Below are 23070 nucleotides of genomic sequence, written 5' to 3'. Positions count from 1 at the left end.
TGCTCCCCGGCTAAAGCCCCCCGCTCCCCAGCTAAAGGCCCCCGCTCCCCAGCTAAAGCCCCTGCCCCACCCACCCCCAGTTAAAGCCCCACCAGCCTGGAGACTGGATCTTCCTCCCACCTCACCCTGAGCCCTCATTCAGCTGGCAGCTCATGCCGGACTCCCACTTCTCTGCGAAGATCCCCTTTCACCCTTAACCCATGCCCTCTGGTTTGCATCTCACCTACCCCTCAAAAAAACCTACATTTGTTGTATCTCTACCCCTCAATGTTGTAATCAAATCTCCCCATCATTCTTCTACGCTCCTGGGAATAAAGTCCCAACCTGTTTCACACCTTCCCTGCAACTCCGTTCCTGGAATCCCTGCAACATCCTCGTAAAATCTTTCAATCTTATTGACGACTTTCCTGTGGTGAGGTGCAACACACATTCTCCAAATTTCGTCTCGCCAAGGTCATTTTCCGTAACGTCCCAACTCCTATTGTTACCATCCCAGAGGACCCATAAACCCAGCAACTTCTGCTACACAAAACACTGTCAAGTGATCTTCATCTCTGGCACTGAGAAAGAGAATGCCTGTTTGACTCTCTCTGCATGCAAAACCACATGGCCCTCTTACAACAGCAAGTCTCCTGCGGACAATAGCAGTGCCAGCATTCTTTTCCATCTGTTGCTTTTGGGTAAACAAGAATCCATAAGTGATGTCTCTCGAGCACTCTTCAAAGCTCTTGCAAAAAGGTGTGAGACGCCACTATGTCTCTAGTATTTCAAATAAGATCTGTTCTAAAGTGTTTGCATGTTGACCTACTCTAACAAACCTTTCCTAATTTATCTCCCAGAAACAAATCTATATACTCTGTCACACTACACTCAATACTTTGATTTATGAAGGCCAATACGCCAAAAGCTCTCTTTATAACCCTGTCTACCTTGTGACGCCACTTTCAGGGAGCTGGGTATCTGTATTCCCAGACCACACTCCTCAGTGCCCTACTCCTTACCATGCATGTCCTACCTTGGTTTGTCCTAAAAAAAATGCATCACCTCACACTTGTTTGCTTTAAATTCCATCTGCCAATTTTTCAAGCTAGTCCAGATCCCCTCTGCATAAAAGTTTCGGGCAAGCCCTTCGTCAAGGTACAAGCGGAATATCAGGCAGGTTCCTGAATAAAATGGTGGGTGGTGCAAGAGGTCATAGGTGGGAAGGCTGAAGAGAAAGCCTGAGGAGTGATAGGGGAGGTGTTATCTCCCCAAATGGAGGGGGAATGGCATGGGGAGCTGGAGGGAAGGAGACAGATTGGACAGGGAAAGAGAAACGGGGCTATCAGAAACAGGAAAAGCCCACGTTCATGCCATCTGGTTGGAGAATGCACAGACTGGATATTCGGTGTGGAAGATGATGGCAGGTGATTGAAGGGTGTCCACTTAGAACGGAGGAATCTCGTCAGCCAGAAGGTGGTAAAACCACGCAATTTGCTGCCATAGGCAGTGTGGAGGCCAGGTCATTGGGTGTATTTAAAGGAAGGATTGATAAGTTCCTGATTAGCCTGAACCAAGGTTAAAGCAGTGGTTTTCAACTGTTCTTTCCATTCACATCCCACTTTAAGTAATCCCTAGGACATCTGTGCTCTGTGATTAGTAAAGGATTGCTTAAGGTGGGATGCGAGTGGGAAGGAAAGCTCTGGACCCATTTGTTACTGAAATATTTTGCTTGAGAAAAAATGGTCATTGGCCCATTTCCTTTGGAGTTCTGAAACCCTTGCACATAACGAGTCAATGAGGTACGATTAAAACAGTTTGAAATTAAAGCAACTCAAGCCAAAGGCAATTGTAGAATTTGCTAACAAATCTTTACTTCTAAGAGAGCACTTGGTAACAATGAGCAAAGCAATGATATGGTGGCAAATGACACCGGAAACTAAACAGCTGTTCACTCACCAGAAATGCCACAATTGGGAGGGCAATGAGTCCGAGGCCACACAAGACAATAAGTGCAATTCCAAAGACAGGAAAACCTCGTTGCTGAAGCGGTCTGTCCATTTTCGCATCTGAAAATACAGGGTTATGATATAGCTGGTAACTTGAGAATCTACAGGGGTCAACTACTGCAGTCCAGTGCTCCTGTTGTGGCCTTCTCTACATTGGACAGACTGGGAGATTGCTTCGCTCTGTCCACTGCAATAACGTGGGCAACCATTTCAACTCCACACCGACAAGTCCTGCCCACGGCCTCATACACTGCCAAAGTGAGGCCGCCCACAAACTGGACAAACATCTAACACTCCGTCTGGCCAGTCTCCAGCCAGAGGTCATCAACGTCAACTTGCCCAATTTCCGTAAGGCCCCTCCCGACTCTTTTGCGCTCCACGTCTCCTTTCCTCCAGATCCTTCCACCTTTATCCATTCAGAGAATTATTCTCCCCCTTTACCACCACCTCTTTTCTTCCCTCCCACCCATATCCACCTGTTGGCATGTATTCCACCCATCAAGCAGCGGCCTGCCTTCTGCTCATGCATTGACCAAGGGCTCAGGCCTGAAATGTTGGTTGTCCATCTTACAGATGCTGCAAGACCTGCAGAGTTTCTCCAGTAATTTTTTTTTTTTTTGCATTGTTTTTAAATTTAGACCTGTAACCCGGTAACAGGCCCTTTTGGCCCCCATGTCTGTGCTGCCCCAATTACACCCACAACTTTTGTTTTTTGAACAGAGGAAACCAACACAGACGTGGGGAGAACGTACAAGCCCCTTGCAGACAGCACCAGATTCAAATCCCGGATCACGGGCACTGTCACAGCGTGGCACTGACCATGCCACCTCTACAACCAAGCCATATCCCCATAACAACTTATTGCCAGATACGAGTTGTCTACTTCTGACCACCGGATTGAGCCCATTAGTCTCATTTCAGAGCAAACCCCACTCATTTCCCTCCCACATACCACTCACCTACACTCAAGACATCTCACCCAACTCACACAGGGACACTAGAGCAAATCTGGGTGGGCGCAGAGAGAACAGCCTTGCGATACTCAAGTCTTGACAAGGAGCTGGGCAGCCTCAGGGGAAAAAAAAATTGGGCAGCATTCGTGGGTAGAAGTGGGACCCTTTCGCGTCGGGTCCCTTTACCTTCCAAGGGTTCCCCAAACTGATTGACCATTTCTACCCGGGGGTACGGTCGAGTCCCTCCTGCTTCTCATCCTTTCCCTCCATTTCGAGCAGATTGAGATCCATCGACTCGATCCAGACAGTTTACTGCATTGAAATAGCAACACTCACATAATCCACTAGGAGGCAGTGCTGTCACAGGAATTGTACCAAGTTGAATGCTCATTGGCACATCTGTTGCACATTGTACAAGACCAAATTCATTTTAAGATCAAACGCTCTCCACAAAGCATCCCGCCAAGGGCCAAATCTGATGCATTACCTGCAGAATCTTATCTGCACTTATTGGAATTTAGGAGAATGAGGGTGGATCTCTGAAACAATGAAAGACGTGGACAAGTAGATGTAATAAGGGTGTTTCCCATAGTGGGAGCGTACAGGATGGTACGGTTGGTGTAGCGGTTAGCACCACGTCTTTACAGCGCCAGCGATCGGGACCAGGCTTCGAATCCCACGCTGTCTGTAGCGTATGTCCTCCCCGTGTCTGCGTGGGTTTTCTCTGGGGGCTCTGGTTTCCTCCCACCAGGGGGTGTAGGTTAATGGGGTGTAAATTGGACGGCACAATGGCCTGCTGCCATATGGATGTCTAAATTCCTTGGTTCCAAGCATAGAACCGAGGAATTTCTTCAGCCAGATGGCGGTGAATCTGTGGAATTTGTTGCCCCAGGTAGTTGTGGAGGCTGGGTCATTGGATGTACTTATGGCAGAGATTGATAGGTTCTTGACCAGCCAGGATATGAAAGGTTATGGGGAGAAGACCAGGCAGTGGGAACAGGGCAGACCATGCTGAACAGCCTCTTTCTGCTCCCCAATCTTACGTTTCACAATAAAAAGGCAGGAGGTAATAGGTGGATAAGGAGGGAGGGTAGATGGTGGCATGTCTGTAATCACAGCAGCAGCTGTTCTTAATCCCACGACTGCTCTAACCAACAATTAGACGCGTTGTGCACAAACCCAGATTCGACAAGAGTTTTCTGGAGTCTGGAACTGCAACTTTGGTTGCAGTTCAATGAGCAGAGATCAGAGATGAAGCAGGGAGGTTTGCAGCGCCACAGAGCGAGGCCTACTGAGGAGGCAGAGCTGTGGGGTAACGTGGCCTCGGCCTTCCAGGGGGTGCCTGCTCCGATGGTGCGACGCGGCGGAGACAGAGGTGGTGTCCCGGAGCGGTCGAGCAGTGCCCTCAAAAATGCCCAGGGGTGTGTTGGTTGCGGTCAACGTCAACCCGAGATCATCTGAGGTCGGGGGGGGGGGGTGGAGGGAAGGGTCCTTTGAGGCAAAATCCTGCTCTGCCACCTCAAGAAACCAACTTGGTCGATCGTTTCCCCTTTGAAGCTGGCAGACTTTAGCATCGAAGTCCTGCTGGCGCCAGTAGACCAGCCCCAAGGTTGGACTTTTGGTAACATCCAAACAGAAATGCAACCAGGCTGGTGTTCACCGCTTGTTCTTTTGAAGTCTGGTGTTCATAGCACTTATCCATTTGAAATTGGGATGCTGTTCGTTGCTGCAATCGGGAGGAATGGTTTAATGTTCCAAGTTGGATAGTTTACGTAAAAGGATAGCCGCACTGGTGTATTTTGGCTGCCTGTCGTCGTTTGGATGGTAACCAATTTATTCCTAATTGCATGTTCAGTGCTTGGGATCAATGCACGGTGTTAAATGCACTATATAATTACTACTGTGAATGGAGAGGGAAGGGGGTGCCTTTTCCTATAGAGCAGTTGGAATCCTGTGGATTCGTGGCATCTCAATTCAAACCTGCAGTCAGGTTTGAAATCTATCTACCCAATGAAGGGATTCAGCAACCTCCAGACCTGCTGGTCAATCATTCCAAAGCACATCTGAATCACCAGGCCACAGATTAGGGCAGATCAGAATCTTAAAATGGCAACGATCAAATGGCAATCGATTGAACAAGAAACCAGAACTGGTGCAGATGGGGCAAAAATTGGCTGTGGAGGCTCTTGAAATCAAGCCACATGCCCCAGGAATCTCAGAGGAATGTCATTAACGGTCCTAGAGATGATGTAGATGGGAGAAAAGAGCACATTTGTCATGGTCACCTGGACTTTAGGGTTTGAGTGAATACAGACAGCACAAGAATGAGATCAGGGTCCACGCCCCCCCCCCCCCCCCAACGAGGTGAAATATAAAGGCCATTTGACCCTTTCACCTCAACGAGGTGAAACATAAAGGCCATTTGACCACCATTTAGTATGACCATGGCTGATCAGAACCTGGTTCCTGCCTTCTCCCCATTCACCCGATCCCCCTAGCCACAAGGGCCAAATCTAGCCTACTCTTAAATATTGACAAGGAACCGGCCTCAACTACTTCCTGTGGCGAAGAATTCCACAGATTCACCACCCTCCGAGGGAAGAAATGTTTCCTCATCTCAGTCCTAAAAAAACTTCCCCCTTATCCTTAAACTGTGACCCTTGGTTCTGGTTTTTCCTAGCATTGGAAACAACCTACCTGCGTCCAGTCTGTCTAAACCCTTAAGAATTTTATACAAGATTCCCCCCTCAATCTTCTAAATTCCAGAGAATACAAGCCTAGTCTATCCAACCTTTCTTCATATGCAAGTCCTTCCATCCCTGGTATCAGTCTAATGAACCTTCCTCAGATAAGGAGACCAAAACTGAATGCAGCACTCCAGGTGTGGTCTCACCAAGGCCCTGTCCAGCTGTAGCAGGATCTCTGTACTCCTGGACTCAAATCCTAGGATTTGCCTTCGCCTTCCTCACCACCTGCTGCCCCTGCATGCCCACTTTCAACGACTGTGCCCTCCCCAGTCGCGGCTATAACTGGCTGCCAGTCCCACCCCCACCCACCCCCTCAGTCACTAGCGCCTCGCGCCTGCCCCCGGCTGCATCACTAGCAGGTCAAGCGTCGGTAGCGGACATTAGGTCCTGGCTAGCAACCCCCCCCCCCACCCCCTAACATTCATTCTGGCACCAACCCCGAATAAGATCTAGAAGCACATTCATGTGTGCAAGCAAGGAACTGAATTTACAAGAGTACAGATTGCAGTTTGGTTAATTAGTTTTATTTTAAAATTCAGAACACGTCAGCAAGTAAAAACAACAGCTTCTCACAAGTCCGCATATTGTTGTTCAAGCAGCCATCCAATCAAGGAACTCCACATCTTCCTTTCACCCAGCGACTGCAGAAGTCGTTCTCTGAAACGGCTCCGCTCAACTGCCAAAGCTGCCACTTGGGAAGGCAGAGACCAGCAACTCCCAACTGTTGAGACCAGCCAGCCAAAATAGCCCACAATTATCATGTGGCATTGTCAGCTGCCAGCCCTTGTTAATTAACAAAACAAGGCCACGGGGAGGAGGGAGGGAGGAAAAGGGATGATAAAAGACCTGTTTTTTTGCAACTCATGCATTTCAATGAGAAATGCTCTGTGTCAAGATACTTGACAAGGCCTCGACTCGAGACAAACTTTCGGGCCAAAAATCAATCCCCAGCTCATTTTATTCTCAACTTCTTCACCCACTTACCGACATGCTAGGGGTAATTTAGTTGCCATTAAATAGTGCATTTTATAAATAACATTTCTATTTTGCATCACCATTCCACTTTTTTTTTTAAAAAGTGGCTCAATGGAGTGCACTTAACAAGTGACCTATTGTGGACACACAACATCTCATGCCTTCTACAGGAGGGCTATTGAGCACATCCTGGCCACCTGCCACGGTTGCTGCAGAGAAATGGATGGGAGGTCAATCCACAGGACTACCAGAGTGGCAGAGAAGATCAAGGGAGTCTCCCTCCCCAGCCCCCACGTTGGGCATTGTCCAGGATCATCGTCTGAAGAGGGTGCGCAAAATCATTGAGGACCCTCCCTTCCACCTGGCCCACATCGTCTTTCAGCTGCTCCCGTCGGGGAAAGAGATCCAGGAGGATCAGAGCCAGCACCTCCAGGCTGAGGAACAGCTTCCTCCCACGGGCAGTGAGAGCGCTGAACGTCCAAAGGAACAGCTCACACTGACCCTCTGAGATTCTCATATTAATGAAACAATATTTATTTGCATGCACGTGCATGTGTATTGTTTGCCTGTCAGTGTTATGCCTGGCTGTGTGTCTGTGTGTTTTGCACCGAGGACCAGAGAACACTGTTTCGTCATGTTGTACTTGTGCAATCAAGTCATCTCCTGACAAACCTGATTAGCCCTACATGTCTTTAGACCTGGGTTCCTCCAGGTGTATCACTCAAGGTGAACATTCTCTTAAACCCAACAACTTTGCCCAAAAGCTCAGCATGCCTTTGTTTGGAAAGCAGAGTTTGATCTGCTGCCTCGCAACTCCAATCACCCAGTTTCCGGCCTGACCTCTAACGTACAGTTTGCACATTCTCCCCTTTACCGCATGGATTTCTGCCCAATGCTCTGGCATCTCAAAGAACCCCCAGCCAATCCTTTACATAGAACATTACAGCCCTTTGGCCCTCAAACTTTTGCCAATCTACATATTCCAACCAAAAAAGACCAAACTTTTCCTATCTTGCCCCTAATGTTCCAGCCTCCATCCCTGGCAAGGCACCCACAACTCAATGGCTCCCTAAACTTTCCTCCCTTCACTTGGCTTGCCACCAAATTGCCTGCATTTTGGAGAGCAACCTGATGGGACAGCGCAACACCATTACAACACCTGCGACCCGGGTTAGAGTCCGACGCTGTCTGCAAAGAGTTCACCATTTCCTGAGGCTATGTTGAATTCTATTTTGAAGCGAGTGCATTCATCCTCTCTTTGTGCTCGACACTCTTTGATACGGTTTAAGGTTGTACACCGGGCCCACTATTCCAAAGTCCAATTGACTCAATCTCTCTTCTAAATGTGGTGGTACACTTTCCTGGTTATGTCCTTGCCAAGTTTTGGGAAGCGGTATTTTGTACCTGGTCTTTAGCTCTGAACATTTGACTCCAAATACTTTTCTTGCTCCCTTTGGAATAAGTGGGCCAATGGGTTTCATACTGACGACTTCACAACCCCATGTTGTTGCCCTCACCTCCCTTATCACAAGATGAGATGGGAAGATGCTGTCACTCCCACTCCATGGGTGTCCAATATGATGGCAAGTCTGACTTTGGAAAACAAATTAGATGCTTCATGACTGAAATTAATCTTTGTTTATTTGTGGGGTTCCATTATTAATTATTTTCAAAATTTGTGATTAATTATTTTCTGGTTTATGACCCCATTGGTTCCTTTTTGTTAATGATCAGTAGTGGGGTGTTCATGTTAAACCAGTAGCCTCTATTGGTTGGGGTTTGATAAGTAGATCAGTAGTTTATAGTGTTTGTTTTCTACTTTAAAAAAAGTAGCATAGGTTCTTATTCTATTTTATTCTCAAAATTTATAAGATAAAGAAAAAGGGTGAAGATTTTGTACTCTTTCCCCCCCCCCCCCCCCCATGTCTGCATGAGTTTCCTCCGGGTCCCTCCTTTCAAAAGCGTACAGGGGTTGAAGGTTAACTGGGCGGCACTAGCTCATGGGGCAGAAGAGCCCATTATGCTACCATATGGCTAAAGTTTTTTTTAAAATATCGATTCACGTAATGAGGTAGGGACTTGTGGTCAAGGACTGTACACCCTCAACTTCCGATGCGATCGGCTACAGTTGCCGATGCGTAGGAATTCTGCCTGCCATGCAAAGGGAGAGAAAAAAAAAATCAGGGTTGCACGAGATGTCACGTATGTAATCTGAGTCTTGAGCTTTGACAAGCCTCAGTGCAACTGTCCAGATAACATCTCGATACCCGGCACTCGATTTGCATTTCTCCGCTCTCCCTTCGAGTACCTCAGGGAATTTCCTTAAAAGCCGCACAGATACAAGTTTATGGATCTGCTGGGTTTGGACGAGTCGATCGTCTGGTGATCAGGACCATTTCGCAATTGCATAGGCACGTTTGGGCACCAATTACACAATTATCTCTTAAAAATAAAACTTGTCAAGCCGCCTTGACAGACTGAAGGCCAAGTGATCCTTCCTTGGTCTGACTTTGGTGGCTGGAAAATACCAGGTCAACCAGATTTATTGTCCGAGTCCGTAAATGACATCACATTCAACCCTGAGATACCAATACAGGTAGACCCCACTTTACAAAAAAAGTATTCAAACCATACACAGTGATATTACTATTGAAGGGTATTTTCGTAAAAACAAAAAAACCATTCAAATAGCGAACACAAGTTTCATAAAATCAAATTTCTGTACAGTATTTTTAAAGCCGGATCTCCCTGTTCAAATAATCAAATCTTAAAGTTAGACAAAGTAATACTTTAGATACTCTTACCTCCAATGGTGAAAGAGTAGGCATCCACTTTAAAATCCGTCCCCGACAGAAAACCATCCTCGTTAACCAAGTTGAAGAGCACGTCCAACACCTCGTGGCTGTCTGGCGGGGCATTTCGGAACACCAGGCAACTCGTTAAGACCACAGACCCATGCCTTTTCGTGTTAGAAGGGACGATTAGGTTACAAATGACATCAGAACCATTCACCTTGACCTCCCCTCTTGTCCCACCACCTCGTTTAACAAAGTTCTGCCGAAGGATCGTTCGGCTGAAACTTTCCCTTCCCCCCCCCCACAGATTCTTGAATGAACCATGAACCACAAACACCGCCATAGACATTTTTTATTCTTATTTATTTTGTAAGGTAGTTTAATGAATGTGATGCTGTTACAAATCAATAAATTTCCTGACAGGATCAGGACAATAAATTCTGATTCTATGTTTCTTTCCATTTCCCACACATAGGAAGATTTAAGGCAATTATAGGTCTTTTTAATGATGTAACACCACCTTGAAGGTGGCTCGATGAACTTGCCTTTTTAATGGAGAAGGCCTGCATTGCTTTCTCACCGAGTAGCGTCTGGAGCCGTCCTCCAGAGCTGAGGGAGGCGGGACGAGTGGTGTCCGTCACCGTGGAGGGAAAGCGGCCTACGCCCAAAATGGCAAGAGCGCTAGCGGAGACCTGTTCAAGAACTCAGGCAGATCTCCCTGCGCAACAAAATTAGCTACATTACGGCATATGCGATTTTTAGAAAACCCCACCCCCCAGGTCGCGGGCTGATGACGTCCCGCCCCGTCGCAGCGCCTCTCGGCAGTATTGCCTTGAGGGAGGAGGTCTGCCTCTGTCTCTACTCCCCTAGGTAGATCGGAGTCAGCCTCCCGAATCTGCCCTCAGAGCTTTCGATTTATCCCCACCCCTCCCCCAACCATTATAAAAAGGCCTCAAGCTGGAGGGTGCAGACAGCAAGGAGGAGTCACGTGATGGAGTAGTGGCCGGACGGTGAACTCCAGCCCTCTCCAGAAAAGTCGGGAAAAACAAAGGAAAACACAAAGGCACAGAAATAAAAGTTACAGAAAAGTGAGTATAAAGGTGGAAAGAAGATGGCAACAAAAAAAGAAAAATCGAAAGCAACGGTAAGAAGAGAGGAAGAGAAGACAAAGGAGGAAAAAGGTGAAGGCCTTACCTGTCCGAAGAGGCCCGCTGCGGAGAGAGAAACCCGCTCCCTCAGGTCGGTAAATAATGGACTACAAAAATGGCTCGCAGAGCCGAGTAAAAGTGCGCAACCGCGCATGCGCGAAACTTCGCGCATGCGCGATGCGAATGAAAAAAAACACACCGACGGGAGGGGGGACCAGCTGGGGAGTCGATCTCCACAGCCGGCAACGACAGCTGCAGAACACCTGCAGCAAGAAGAGACCACAGAAGACAATGGAAACAAGAAAGAAGAGGAGGAAAGGGCACCAAAGAAACAACAGATGGCCAACCCAGAGGAAGAAGAAGAGGAAGAGGAAGAGTACAGGGAAATAGAAGAAAAGAAAGGCAAGGTAAAGGATATACTTTCTCTTATTAAAGAATACATGGAGTCATTTAAAGAATGGCAAACACAGGAATTTAAGGATTTAAGAAAAAGAATAAACAACACAGAAAAGAAAATAAATAAAATGGAGATGACCTTAACAGAAATGGGAAAGAAAATGGACAAGATGGAAGAGCGGGCAGTAGCAGCAGAAATGGAGGTAGAAGACTTAAAAAAGAAATTGGAGGAATCTAATAAAAAAACTAAAGAGACACAAGAACTACTAGCTCAAAAAATAGATACAATGGAAAATTATAACAGAAGAAATAACATAAAGATAGTGGGCCTTAAGGAAGATGAAGAAGGCAAGAATATGAGGGAGTTTATAAAAGAGTGGATCCCTAAGACCCTAGGATGTCCAGAACTACAGCAAGAAATGGAAATAGAAAGGGCACATAGAGTATTGGCCTCTAAACCACAACCACAACAAAAACCAAGATCTATTGTAGTAAAATTCCTAAGATATACTACAAGAGAAAAGGTACTGGAGAAGACAATGGAAAAAGTAAGAGAGAGCAACAAACCACTGGAGTATAAAGGGCAAAAAATCTTCATTTATCCAGATATAAGTTTTGAACTCCTAAAGAAGAGAAAAGAGTTCAATACAGCAAAAGCGATTTTATGGAAGAAAGGATATAAATTTATACTAAAGCATCCAGCGGTATTGAAAATATTTATTCCAGGACAACAAAACAGACTATTCTCGGATCCAGAAGAAGTACGAAAATTTGCAGAACAATTACAAAAATAGACTGAGGGAGGAAGACGGGTAATGAGAGTAAAAATGATCACGATTGATATGTATGCGGGTAAAGAGGTATAAGAGTGAATAGAGACAATGAGCATACATGAATGTATCTGTACTTAGAGGAAAATATAGATAGTATAGACAAGAATTAATAAGGGAAGGTAATGGAATAGAGAGAATAAGGAGGGAATTAAAAGAGTGACCTTTGTGACATATGAAAAGTGAAATCTTTTCTGGGGGGGGCGGGGTGGGGGGAAATAGCGGTCACTGCAAAATCAGTTGACGCTTGCGAGTGGATTCGCAAATCCAAATGGAGAGGGGAGATGTGGTTGTCCGACAAGGGATAAAGGACAACTCAGGAGGGGAAGGGGAGATTGGGGATAAATAAGATAGAAATAGGAGAATAAGGAAAATGTTGGATGGTGTAGGAATGTTGTCTTATAAAGAGTTGAAAATAAGAAAACAGAAATGGAAAAGGAGGAAAGGTAATGATGGAAAAACGGAAAGAGAAGATAAACAAAATATAAAAGGGCTACGCTGAACTATATGACTTTAAATATTAATGGAATACATAACCAAATTAAAAGGAAGAAACTACTAAATTTAAATGAATAAATGTATTCCATTAGAAAAAATAACATATTGGTTAAGAAATAATATTGAAATATTCGAACAAGTATAGGAGCCTTACATTAAATACAATAGCGAAAACCTACCGGGGACAAACATTACCTAAGTTGATGGAAGGAGAAGGAAAGAAAAGAATGGACTCTGTAGAATTTCTGGTGTATTTTTGTTGAATGACAACATTGTCTGACTGGTTTAATGTAACCTAGATTGTATACCTAAAATTGATGAGAGGGGGGGGGGTGGGGGGGTGGCTTGGGAGGAGGGGGGGGAGAAAAAGTCACTGTATATGTGTGAAAAAGAAATAGTGTATATCATGGCTAATGTGATTTATGGTGTGAAAAATAAAAAATTTAAAAAAATAAAAAAAAAGCTGGAGGGTGCACAGGGATTCACCAGCACATTGCTTGGACTGGAGAATTAGTTACAAGCCTAGTTAGGCTGAGTTAATTTTCAGAAGACGGCAGCGAGGAGGGACTTAAAATTACAAGGACTACAGATATGGTAGGTAATAAAATGCTTTTCCTATTTTCCCAATCATCAGGGATCCACACCACCCAGTGCACTCTCTGTTCTCGCTGCTGCCATCAGGAAAGAGGCGTCGGTGCCACAAGACTCGCACCGCCGAGTTCGGGAACAGCCACTACCCCTCCACCGCCAGACTCCTCAACAACAAACTCAAGACTCATTTTAAGGACTGACTTTTGCACTTCATTGATTTATTTTCTTCTGTATTGAAGTTCGGAGTACAGTTTTTGTTTGCACTACCAATAAGTGGTCATTCTACCACGCCCGCAGGGGGAAAAAAAGAATCCCAGGGTTGTGGGTGCTGTCGTGTATGTACTCCGATGACAAATCTGAACTAAACGAGCCAAAGAAGACATGAACTTAAGGAGAAATGTTTACAGGAGAATCGGAAAGGGATCAAGTTTGGAGGAATGGAAAGAACGAGATGGTGGCAGAACATTTAAACAGCATCGAGACAATCTAATGTGGGCAAACAATTGGGTTCAATGAGAAGCATCAACATACTGGGCTGAAGGGTCTTTGTATCAATGCCAGTCAAACTACTGGCTGCCAAGTGCTCCATATACATTTTGGCAAGAAATACTTCATGATCATGGCGTGTTTTTTAAATAAATGTTGCTGTTCGAAGGGTTAACTAAGCGAAAGGCATCATCAAGGATGCACCTCACCCCAGCTAATGGGGGATTTTAAACTCTTCCTTCCATCGGGTGGGCGCTGGGGGCACTCCGCTCCTGCACCAGCAAGCTGAGGAAGAGCTTCTCTCCCGAGGCTGTGACCCTGCATCCCAGCGCCGAGCAGGGTTGCACCCATATTGTACTGTCAATGCTTTCATACTTGTTTGCTTGCTTTTATTCACAGTTGCTTGTAAACAAGCGCCACTCTCATGTACGTCTGGTTGGACGCTAAATGCATTCCATTGGCTTGGCACAGTGACCGTGAAGCTGGATCCGATTGGGTGGCCTTGCATGCAAACCCAACTTCTCTCTGCACCTCAGTAAGCCCAATGTAAGCCAAACTGGAACTTCCACAGAGCAAGAGCGGCGTTAAATACCATTTCAGAACGTTTTCCCACTCAAATCATCTCCATTGGGTCTAAAATTCTTAGCACTTCCTTGTAGCTCTACTTGGGTGATCGAACGTCCTGCTCCACTTTAGGCAAGCGAAACAAATTACAATTCCCCTCCAAGAGGCACAGTTTATAAAAATGCTTGAATTTTGACATTTCAAACAGATTTACAATCTCAGAAATCAGTTCACCATAGTGACTGTTTTGAGTTCATACTTTTTAAACCCAAGAAACTATGGGACAGTTTCAGTGAAAAGAGAACCTTAAACTTACCCAAACTGCTTTATCACCGCTTGTACAAAGTGGCTGTATTTTGGCTTCAGAATTACCTGCAACTGAAAATCATTTAATACATGATAACCTGCAGGTGTTTGCTTTTACTACCCTTTTTAAACTTGGTCCCCACAAGATAGGTTCTTGGGAGTCACCATTTCAGAAGATCTTCCCTGGACCCATTGTGAAGCATGCCAGCGCCTCTACTTCCTCAGGAGTTTGCGGAGGTTCGGTGTGACTCCAGAAACCCTGGCAAATTTCTACAGCGGTGGTGTGTACAGGTACCAGTTGCTACATGCAGCCACCTTGTCCCTGGTCTCAGCTGCACCCCCAACTACATCCTTGATGTTTGCCTCCATTAGAGGCCAGGAACATTCTACAAGGTCTCAAACCGTATAAAAAGGCTAAAAAAATGGCAGATGGAATTCAATGCAGACGAGTGTGAGGTATTGCATCTTAGAAGGACAAACCAAGAAAGGACATACATGGTCAATTATAGGGCAGTGAGGTAGAACAGAGGGATCTGGATATTGTTAGGTAAAAACATCATGAGCTGGGAATGTAGAGGGAGTCACCCAGTGCTGGGCCGTAACAAGATGCAGTTGTGACCTTGTACTCTCAAGATAAGAGTGGGGATGACAAATTGATGTGCAGGAGGCTAGCAGAGAGGGACAGCAACAGTTTATTCATTGGACATGGTATGATAATTTACTAAGTACGTATCCTAAGGCATATAAAAAACACCACTTGCTGATAACGGCAGAATGCGCCTTCTCCAACTAACACTGCAAGTGTTACAATCAGGCAATAAAGAACAAAGAACCTTGATTTCGACTCAGACGGGTGTTTGACTCACTCATTCATGAACAAAGCAGACCTAACAATATACAGATACATGATTCCCTGAAAGTGGCATTACATGTAGATAGAGTTGTGTTACTAACTTTTACATGTTTTTTTTAAAGTTACTTTGGGGGGTTGGACCAGGATAAGACACACAGATAACAATTTTTTTTAAAAAGAGACACAAAGCCACCCATGTCCAAAGCCATAAAACCCAGTGTTATTATTCAATTGAAATACTGAAACAATTAATGTTTACCCAAAGAGACACCAATTCAAACAGAGGTAAAATACAGGATTCTGTTGACACTGTGGTTAAGTTAAAAAACTAATGCTGGAGAAACTCAGCAGGTCAAACAGTAGGCCATCTGCTATACAATATGTTTTGGGGAAATTTAAACTAAAAAACACTATTGACAAAGTCATAATTAAGACACTGCAAAAAGCAACCTTTAGTATTATCAACCAGACTTATCTGAAGAAAAAACTAAAATGGCTTTGGGAAAGATAATCACTTCTGCTGCTTCTCTTTGTCAAGAGAGAGCAGTGATACTGTGGCCACGGTAATGGTCACTTTTGACTGGCCCATATTTGGATTGTGACCATTTTGATGCTTATTTCGTCTGGCCCTTACTCTTTGAAAGCATCATGAAGGTCACAAGTTGTGTAACCCTTTCTCTCGGTGTTGTGTAACCAGAGAATGATGGAACATTACTTCGCAGTTCTTGAACTCAAATCCACGACGAATGAAAGCCAGCACACCTTGAGCCTTCTTAATTGTCCTATTAACTTGTGTGGAAACCTCAAGGGACCCATGGACTTGGGAGCCCACGTCCACACTAAGAATCCTGCCATTAACGTTCTACTCTGCCTGCGAGGTTTTTTTTAAAATATACTCTGACAATAAATTTGAAATCTGAATTGATTGCCGCTCACTTTAGGTAGGAGAACTTGACAGTTCAGTACTTCCTGGAAAAGTGAGATTCCAAGATTAAAATCGCAATGCAGTTAAATTGCACCGTCCACAGGCAAGCGTGTTACTCATTTAAACCATGCACCCTTTGGAAACTACAATTAAAACCAGTCCTTTTAGCTCTCACAAAAATGGAGAGGCTGCAAAATACCCTGTTCAATAAGGGCCAACAGATGCAGCTAAAGAACAAAACGTCTATCCACGTCAAAATCCTGGCAAAGAACCTACAATGTTCGAGACTGTGCGACGAGACGGAGCTATTGCATTTTGTTGGAACTTACCGCTTCAGACACAGCTTTGCCTAGGCTGCAAAAATATGCAGATCGTGAGTCTTTGAGCATCACGTTGTACACTCTGTTCTTGATTGTAAAAGAGACTGGAAGGACCCCCAAGTTCTCACCAAAACCTGAAGGGGGAAAAAAAAAGAGGGCGCTCTGTTTAAAATACAAATTTTCCATCCACGGTACCATTGCATTCGATCTTTGGATGACAGTGTTGTGTAGTGTTACAAATAATGTCGTTCCGAAACATTCCTATTCTATACAGTAAAACCCCTGTATCTGGAATTCAAACAACCGGCAGCCTTGAGCAATAATAAGAGAAAAATAAATCTAAAAAATTAAACCAGAATAAAATGAGTTTTTTTTAAAAAAAATGCCCAAGTTTAAAATTGCAAAAGTAAATGGTCTCTGAAGGAACACACAAACCTTTGGTAAATGTGGTCTTAGTCGGGCTTTGCAGCTGTTTAAATGAAGTTGTGCGAAACAGCAATGGCATCAATGAAAGAGCTGGCTGACGCTGTTATGATTCTTACTGTCACCTTATAAGAGTCATCTTTGGTGGGTTTTCTTTGAGGGGGGGGTGAAATTATCTAACGTTATTGTTGGTCTTTGGATGGCTCCGTGGAGGGGGAGGAACCTGCAGATGCAGTGATGGTTAAATGTTTTCAAAGAATGTGACGGATTAAAAAGTAGAATTCTTTTAAGGTTTGTATATTCATGCCAATGAAGTTTGTTCAATGTAAGCACAGTATAGTAATTCTGGGTTTTTTTTTGTGTCTTTTAAACTGTTTATTTTCAATGCAGGTGCATTGGTTGGGCGTTGTAAAAGCAAGTCTCAAGCTACCGGGAAATACATTTACTTGAGTTTTTTTTAAACTGTATTTCTATTAATTCTTCAAATGGACAATGAAGCCACCAGATTAATCAGAATGCAAAAACTATCAAAGTTAACCAAATGCCCATACAAATTAATCTAAACAGATCTTGAGATCACAGGACAACTTCAGTTTATAGAACACCTTGCAGAGTGCACACCTTGAGGAAGCCTAGTACTGTTATACAGATCAACGAAATCATTTCGCCCTCAAATATAACAATTTCTCCTGCGGGGCACAAGGGAATCCAATTCCATCTTAATTGTGAGAGACTCGTGGGAAGCTCGCCGGCACTCCCTTGAGCTAATCGACTCCTTGAAGCGCAAGCACAAAAAATTCAAGTTCAGGTTTGTTCGTGGGTCAACAGACTGTCAACGAGATTAGCGATTCAACTACACGGAATAGTTGGAGATACCCAGGACCTGGTCTGATGACATGGCAGATTTCCTTGCCCAAACAATTTTTTTTTTCCCACAACGACATGCGTTTCACAACACAATCAATCCAATTTTGTTTCTAAACTGAGATTCAAATTCCCTGAGCTGTCTTGGCTTCCAGATTCTGGTCCTTCAACTTAATCACTCTATTGTCCTCAAAAATAAAACTCTGTTGGAACAAGTTACCACTTGCCATTTGACAACTCCCAGTGTTTCAGAAGTAGCGAAACATGCAAACTAATTACAAACACCATCGCTGCAGGAGGCACCAGCCCAAGTCACTTACTGAGTCAGCCAGAATGTTTATCCAAGACACTATTGCCTCAGATCAGAGCAGTGGCCCTGAATGTTCAGAATTTCCGACATTTATTTCTACTGCTATCGTGGGGTTTAATATCCTGAACTTCTGTTTTTCGTATCTAGTTCCCAAAAATCACCTTTGTCCTCCCATTTTTTGCTGGCTAGGTTACTGGAGAACACGGCCATCCGCTCTGGATGGGAAACTCCTCTGAGTAGAGGATGGACCTCTTTGCCTTTACGCCCAAATCTGATGGATTTCCAAAACTTTCTCCGCAATTTCCAACATCTCCTCTTCTGCTAACTCCTTTCCTGTGTAACTGTAGGAATGCAACAGCTCATCCAGTGACCCAAAGTCTCAAGCACACCAATTTATGCTCTTTTTTTAAAAATTAAAGACAGTGTAATGTTCGCGTTGCGCAGGCATGAAGAACGACACGCACTCCAAAGCCTTGAAGATGAGACTGGTTTATTGCACGTTTATAAGGGGCGCTGACGTCATCAGGGCACCACTTCATCGGATCACTGGCCTGGGATTGGCCAGCGCTCCCTCCACTGTTCACCGTCTTCCTGCCATGCGGGAGGTCACCTAGGACAACGGCCATCATCACCACCCCACGTCCACGCACTTGTCAGCCATTTTGTGAGCCGGTCCGGTTCTCCGTGCACAGGCTGCTGCCACAGCACAGTAACAGGTCCTTCCAGTCCACAAGTCCAATTGGCCTACAATCCCCGGTACGTTTCGAAGGGTGGGAGGAGACCGGCGCCCCCCCCCGGAGAAAACCCACACGGACACTGGGAGAACGTGCAAACTCCTTATAAGCAGTACCAGATTCGAATACAGGTCACTGGCGCTGCAATAGCTTGGCTCTAACCGCTGCCCTAACCAAGGTGTGCCGAGCTCAGTGTCTGCAACTACATGAGGGCAATTGCTTAGTTAAACATGCAACTCGTCTTCAAGTCACACACAATCCACACAAGGCAATTTAGAGCCAAGGCCATTTTGGTGACATAATTATTACAAGCCTCAAGCAACAACTCTGTGTCTGTGCTACAACATGTAGATTCACAAAATAACCCCGTGGGACCAGATGGGTGCAAAGGGAAAGTAACAAATTTGCCCAATTAAACTTACCATTTACCTTCAGGGACCTCAAATCCACAAATCTATTAACAAGATTGTTCAGTTGTGCCAACGCTTCTGCCTCGTCGACGTGCACTGGGGTAGACAGTAGTGCAACCCCCTGAATATTCACGTCTCCTTGGAGAGGTCTGCAAGCAAACAATTGTTCAATACACTAGAACGCATACAACTCAAAGCTCAAGTTAAGCCTAGAAATACCACAGAACTCTCAACTTTAGTCACTACATGTACATCAGATCATGGAGCTTAATGTTAAGAAAGCAACTCAATTTATCCAACATGCACGTCGAGAGTGTTTCTCCAAACCTCGACTGGACCAGTCCGGTAATACTCAAAATGGAGATTAATCTAATGCACAACAAATGAATGAAATTTGAAAATTTTCTTTGTGCTTTCAGAAATTCAAAGTGAATCATTCAGTTACAAGCTGCCAAGAAATTAATCACTTAACAAGTCCCCAATACATCTAGTTTCTTTGAAGGATCATGCAAGATAGTTTTGACCAATACTGCACCAATTTGAAGTTATTGCATTAATTTTTTTAAATAAAATATAGACATACAGCAAACGGTAACAGGCCATTTTGGCCTGCAAGCCCGTGTCGCCATTAACTTACAGCCCTGGTACGTATTTGAATGGTGGGAGGAAACCGGAGCCCCTGGGGAAAACCCACCCAGACACGGGGAGAATGTACAGAGCAGGATTCAAATCCCGGTCCTGATCGCTGGCGCTGTAAAGGCTAAGTGCCACTTCCCATTTTTAGTGCTCAGTCTGATGTACTAAATGATGGACAGAAAGACGATCAGTAAATTTGTTGTGATGGAAGGAGGCAACATCCTGGGATGCACGTGATCTGGCACCTGGCAGTCAAAGATTTAACAGGATGCATGGACGCTCGTTATAGGAGGCTTTCGTTGCCAAATTCTTTTCATCCCGTGTTCTGAGTATCAAAAACAGAAGGGTAATGGGTTAAAGAGTTTTAACAAAAGGATCTTGGAGCAGTTGTTGTTGTTGAGGGTGATATGTGGAACCTGCTACTACAGGAGGTGGAATCAAAATGCACCAACATGCAAAAATATTTATGTAGGCAAAGCATTGGAATGATACAGGCAAATAGAAAGTATGTAGATGGGCAAAGGTTAGTATGGATGCTGTGGGCCAAATGACCTATTTGTGCTATAGAATAATGACTGTTAATTGGCTCCAAGTTCAAGCACCTCATGCATGGAATAAAAGAGCATTTCCACAGGTTCAAAGATGATCAACACTCCTTCAGATACCATTCATCCTATCAGATCAATCCAGCTAACACCATTCCAGGGCCTCGTGCACTGCTAAACTGAGGCTACCTATGAATTGGAGGAACATCCTGAGCACCTACAACAGATGGTATCAGGACAGACTTCTGCACTTTCTGTTCGTCCCCTCCCCACATTTCCCCATTCCTCTAGCTCCCCACCACTTTACCTCCCCAGTAAGCTGCCCCCCCCCCCACCCTCCCCAATATTTTCTAGGACCTCTTGCCTGTTGGTCTCTGCTCCACCTCCTGCCCACTTTTCTATTTCGGCACCTACCTGCTTTTTGCCCACACCTTGACGAAGGGCTCAGGCCTAAAACGAGGGTTATATATCCCAATGCGTGGCCTGCTGGGTTTCTCCAGCATTTCCATGCATTGCACTAGAATCAGAGTTTCCCACCCATTTCACTTCATTCCCTCCCCCTCCCCACATCACATTCGCCGCTGCATCCAAGGCCAATTTTTGCTTCCACACAAATTGTCTAGTCATCTCGGGGCCGCACGGTTAGTGGAATGCCTTTACAGTGGCAGCGATCAGGATGGAATCCCGCTCTGTAAGGATTTTGTACGTTTTCCCACCCCTCCCCCCCCCCCCAACTCACCCCACCCCAAGGCTCTGATTTCTTCCTACCTTTCAAAATGGACCAGAGAGGTTGTAGGCCAATTGGGTCTAAATTGGGGAGCATGGGTTCGTGGGCCAAAATGCTGTATGTCCAAATTAATTTTTTTTTAAAATCGTCAAACTTTACGGCACACCTATCCGACGATTCTAACATTTTTGATTTATGCAGTTGGAAACTACTCACGTGACTCTTCCCACATTAAACTCTTGGACCAAGTACTTATCTTCCAAGGCTCTTACGACCTGTGAAATCGACAAAAAAATGCAGGAACAGTTTTCATTCCGTGAAATGCTTCATGAAAGCATGCTTCTCCAGTAGGCCAGGGATTTACATGAGGGCTAAATGCCAGATTGGCAGAACAAGAGAAATTAAAGGTAGGGATGGGAAATATTTCAACTCAAGAATGGACAAGATTTTAATAATTTTTGTAAGTAATTAGCATGACGTCTGAAATGCATTTGAAAACCAGAGTATCCAAAACATCGGTATGGAAGACGTACCCAACTGGTCAAACGTTGAAGCAGGTCAGGAAGAAATGTTGGTTCATTGAGCCACGGGCCAAATCCGGTGCTCAAGGCTGTGAACTCGATGAGCAACCTCGCTGGTTCGAGATTTGAGAGGCTGTAACCTGAAAATTAAGCGCAGGCTTCCAATTAAGGGATGGCTGATCAGTTAAACTTCGATCACACTGCAAAGACTTGGATGCAGAACATTTACGCAGCCTGGTCCAATATTTCGGTGTTGGGCTCAGGGTTTGCTGAACCTTGGTGGTACCCCGCTTTACAAAGGAAGAGCATTCCTGAGAGACTGCTCATAAACCGGAAATTCATAAAGCGAACACCCATCGACCTACTGTTGGAGGCAATTTTCATGAAAGCGAAAACCCAATTATAATTTCTTTGTACAAGCAAACCACTGGTTTCTTTTTATAAGCAAATATTTAGTAATTCCAGTATTCGTAAAGCAGGGTTCTCCTGTGCTCACTTTAATAGTGAACGCCTTGTTCAGATCCTGACCCTGTTTCAGGTCACAGGCAGCAAAGCAACCGCAAGGTGGATATTCAGAAAAATCTCGCCAAACACAGGCTTATTTCAAACTATGTCAGTAATAGCAGCTCATTTTTTTTGTTAAATGCTATCTGCCAACTTGCCAGATCAACAATTCTTCACCTTGATAATTCCAAGATTGGAAAAATTCAGTTAAAGTTACAGCCAAATCCAGATCTTAAAGCCAAGTGAAACTTTTCAACAGGGACAAAATTCTGCTGCATTGGCAGACAATGTGAAATTTGGGCCTAAAATACCTTTTCAAAACGGTAACATGAGGTAAGGTTGAAAATAAATGGGGAAAACCATTTGGTCCTTTTTGTAACTATTGCAAGAGTCCTGGACAAGTGGCAGCGAATTGCTTTTTCTTGAAGGAGAGAACAGGAACCAACAGTTCTAGATGCTTGTATTAAAAGTGATGGAAGAGGTTCTAGAATCAGGAAGGAATTCAAATCTTTTGTGTCAGGAGATAAGGTTGCCTGTGCAATAAAGTTGGAGGATGAAAGGGAAACTTGCCAGTGAGAGGGCTGGACAAACTGATTTTAAAACTTTGCCAGTGGTAAGAGAACCGGACAAATTGATTTAAAAGCTTGCAAGATGTAGCAGCAGAAAGAAGCAGGTAAAAGCAAGAAACAAATAAGTTGCAATGAATGATCAGCTAATTTAAATGGCGCTGACCACCAGGGGGCTGGCGCTGACCACCAGGGGGCTGGCGCTGACCACCAGGGGGCTGGCGCTGACCACCAGGGGGCTGGCGCTGACCACCAGGGGGCTGGCGCTGACCACCAGGGGGCTGGCGCTGACCACCAGGGGGCTGGCGCTGACCACCAGGGGGCTGGCGCTGACCACCAGGGGGCTGGCGCTGACCACCAGGGGGCTGGCGCTGACCACCAGGGGGCTGGCGCTGACCACCAGGGGGCTGGCGCTGACCACCAGGGGGCTGGCGCTGACCACCAGGGGGCTGGCG

General features: G+C 45.0%; 1 protein-coding gene across 1 annotated transcript in view; it reads right to left on the bottom strand.

Moving 5' to 3' along the window:
• Positions 1-23070, bottom strand: part of LOC138745188 (uncharacterized) — a 41924-nt gene that overhangs the window by 531 nt on the left and 18323 nt on the right. The window contains exons 5-14 of the mRNA XM_069902246.1: positions 21558-21685; positions 21241-21299; positions 19129-19265; positions 16385-16509; positions 14288-14349; positions 9468-9622; positions 6262-6409; positions 1939-2048; positions 1045-1220; positions 489-673 (exon numbers count right to left, since the gene is read on the bottom strand). Coding sequence (XP_069758347.1) covers positions 489-673; positions 1045-1220; positions 1939-2048; positions 6262-6409; positions 9468-9622; positions 14288-14349; positions 16385-16509; positions 19129-19265; positions 21241-21299; positions 21558-21685 — 1285 coding nt within the window. The remainder of the gene's footprint in view (positions 1-488; positions 674-1044; positions 1221-1938; positions 2049-6261; positions 6410-9467; positions 9623-14287; positions 14350-16384; positions 16510-19128; positions 19266-21240; positions 21300-21557; positions 21686-23070) is intronic.

Source organism: Narcine bancroftii, chromosome 11, assembly GCF_036971445.1.
Source record: "Narcine bancroftii isolate sNarBan1 chromosome 11, sNarBan1.hap1, whole genome shotgun sequence".
In the NCBI taxonomy this organism is placed as follows: domain Eukaryota; kingdom Metazoa; phylum Chordata; class Chondrichthyes; order Torpediniformes; family Narcinidae; genus Narcine; species Narcine bancroftii.
The sequence above is the reverse complement of the archived record's forward strand: the minus strand, read 5'-3'. Positions and strand labels throughout refer to the sequence as shown.